Raw genomic sequence first — 2,201 nt, forward strand, 5'->3', positions numbered from 1 at the left:
CGCACGCCCCGCTCACCCGAGGTGCAGTCCTCGAACCGGATGGAGTATCCCACCTCGTTGCCCAGCTTCACACCCATCTCCTGAGCCACGCGGGCTGCCACAGACATGGCGGCCACGCGCCTGTGGAGCGGGGCGGGAGCAGTACATACCACACGATAAGGCTTGCCGCGTGGGGCAGGGCAGGCGCAGCCGGAGCCGCTCCCGCCAAGCAGAGACGCTGCCCTGACAGGAGCACCCGGAGCCTCTCCTGCCCTGCCAAACAGCCTGCACACGCCACCCAACAAGGCTGCCACCATGTGATGTTGTGCCCGGTGGGGTCAGCTGCAAGGGCCCCAGCCTAGCCCGCCGCCCACCTGGGCTGCGTGCACCCGATCCTGCCCAGCTTCCCGTACCCTGCCTCGTAAAGGTACTGCATGGTGCGGTACGGGCAGTATATGCGGCACATGGAGGTCAGCCCGCCGAATGGCAGCCGCAAGGCGCCATGCTTGGCCAGCGCTGGCAGTCGGCTCCCAGCCCTGGCCCAGCCCCCACCAAGACTCCCAGCCTCCAAACCAGCCAGCTCCCAGCCGCCCCACACACCACCTCTCGCACAGCCGCACACCTGGGGTATCTGCGTGGTCTTGCCCGACCCCGTCTCGCCCACGATTATGATCACCTGGCGGTACAGGCAGAAAGGCAGGCAGGCAGGCGGGCAGGACGTGGGTGTGTGCATGCATGCGTGTGTGCAGGCAGGCTGGCAGGCTGGCTGGCAGACGGCCCCAAGCGCGAGCGTGGCCGCTGCCGCGGGCTCCACGCAGCACGCCGCCGCCGCCTGGGATGTGTGTGCTGAGAGGAGGAGCAGAGAGTGCGGCAGTCACCTGGTGCGCCTCCACAGCCCTCAGCAGGTCCGCCCTGTGGAGAAGGGGAAGAGGTGGGAAGGAGAGAAGACAGGACGGGAGGCAGCGTGAGCCAAAGGGACGAAGTGCCGGAAGCAGCGGCAGCGGGCGGCAGCGGCCGTCGCCCGCGCGGCAGCAGGTGCTCAGCGGAACGCTCCAGCCCCTGCCCATGAACAACCGGCATCCACCCACCCACCCACACAGCGGCACTGGAGCACGGGCAGCAGCTCCACTGGCCATCAACACTCCCAACCAGCACCCACCCACCACCCACCCACCGGTACGGGAACATGGGCAGCAGCTTGCGCGCCGCCTGGATCTGCTCAAACTCCGACCGCTGCTCCGCCTCCCGCTCCTCCCGCTCCCGCTTCATGCGCTCCTCCTTGCTCTCCTCCATGTCCTGCGGTGTGGACGGGTGGCGCGTGGCAGGGGTGGTTAGGAGTCGGTAGCGGTACCGTGGAGTCAGCAGCGGTACTGCTTGGCGAGGGTTCAGGCCTACAGGGCCGGAGCAGAGGGGGCAGACGAGCGAGAAGGCGGAGGGCCACGGGCCACTCCGCACAGCGATCGGACACACCGCCGCTCTGTGTGGCAGGCAACCGCCCACCCAACTGCCCGGCACACTCGCCACACAGCCCTCCTCCCTGCTGCCCTGTTTTGAAGGAAAGTAAACGAATGACCACAGGATCAAACTCACCGGTGCTGATCCCGCCAGGTACTGGTCCACGATGAACTCGATCTGGTCCTCAAACACATAGTCGTAGGAGGCTGCGGTACGGGGAGGTACGGCCGGGCGGTACATGAGGAAGCAGAGGCGGTACATGGTCCCGGTACACGCACCAGGCCCCTGCTGCATGTGCGGGGTGCTGCCCGCGGTGCGGCCGCGGCCAAGCAACAGCACTGCGGCTCCACGCAGGTGCTTGGGAGCGCTGGTGCCGCCGCCGCCATGCACGGCCTATGCCAAGTGCGGACACGATCAATCCAGCGGCGCAGCAGCCCCGCTCAGGCCAGGGTGGCCAGGCATGGCCTCAGCACGCCCCACCACTCGCCTGCTGCCGCCGCCTTGTCCTTGGCGCCGTAGGCCGCCGACGCCTTCTTGATCTGCTGCGCCTCAAACGCCTCCTGCTGCGCCCACGGCGTCTCCGCCTCCTCCTCCGCCTCCACATCCCTGCGGGGGCGGGGCGGGGGGGTGATGTGGTGTGTGCTCGTGCGGTGGGCCCCTCGGCAGCAGGTCTGTTGCACACAGCAGCTGCAGCGCCTGTCACCCCGCTAGCCCGCCTGCCCACTAGTGCTTCCCCCTCCCATGCCCCCCCCCCCCCCCCCAAAAAA

The 2,201-nt window shown here is 68.4% G+C and overlaps 1 protein-coding gene across 1 annotated transcript in view; it reads right to left on the minus strand.

Moving 5' to 3' along the window:
• Positions 1 to 2,201, minus strand: part of CHLNCDRAFT_59259 (hypothetical protein) — a gene marked incomplete at both ends in the record, with an annotated part of 30,293 nt that overhangs the window by 25,450 nt on the left and 2,642 nt on the right. Inside the window, 8 exons of the mRNA XM_005843396.1 lie at positions 17 to 120; positions 354 to 409; positions 602 to 655; positions 858 to 891; positions 1,154 to 1,275; positions 1,570 to 1,640; positions 1,713 to 1,827; positions 1,908 to 2,040. Coding sequence (XP_005843458.1) covers positions 17 to 120; positions 354 to 409; positions 602 to 655; positions 858 to 891; positions 1,154 to 1,275; positions 1,570 to 1,640; positions 1,713 to 1,827; positions 1,908 to 2,040 — 689 coding nt within the window. The remainder of the gene's footprint in view (positions 1 to 16; positions 121 to 353; positions 410 to 601; positions 656 to 857; positions 892 to 1,153; positions 1,276 to 1,569; positions 1,641 to 1,712; positions 1,828 to 1,907; positions 2,041 to 2,201) is intronic.

This window comes from Chlorella variabilis (assembly GCF_000147415.1).
Source record: "Chlorella variabilis unplaced genomic scaffold CHLNCscaffold_31, whole genome shotgun sequence".
Classification (NCBI taxonomy): Eukaryota; Viridiplantae; Chlorophyta; class Trebouxiophyceae; order Chlorellales; family Chlorellaceae; genus Chlorella; species Chlorella variabilis.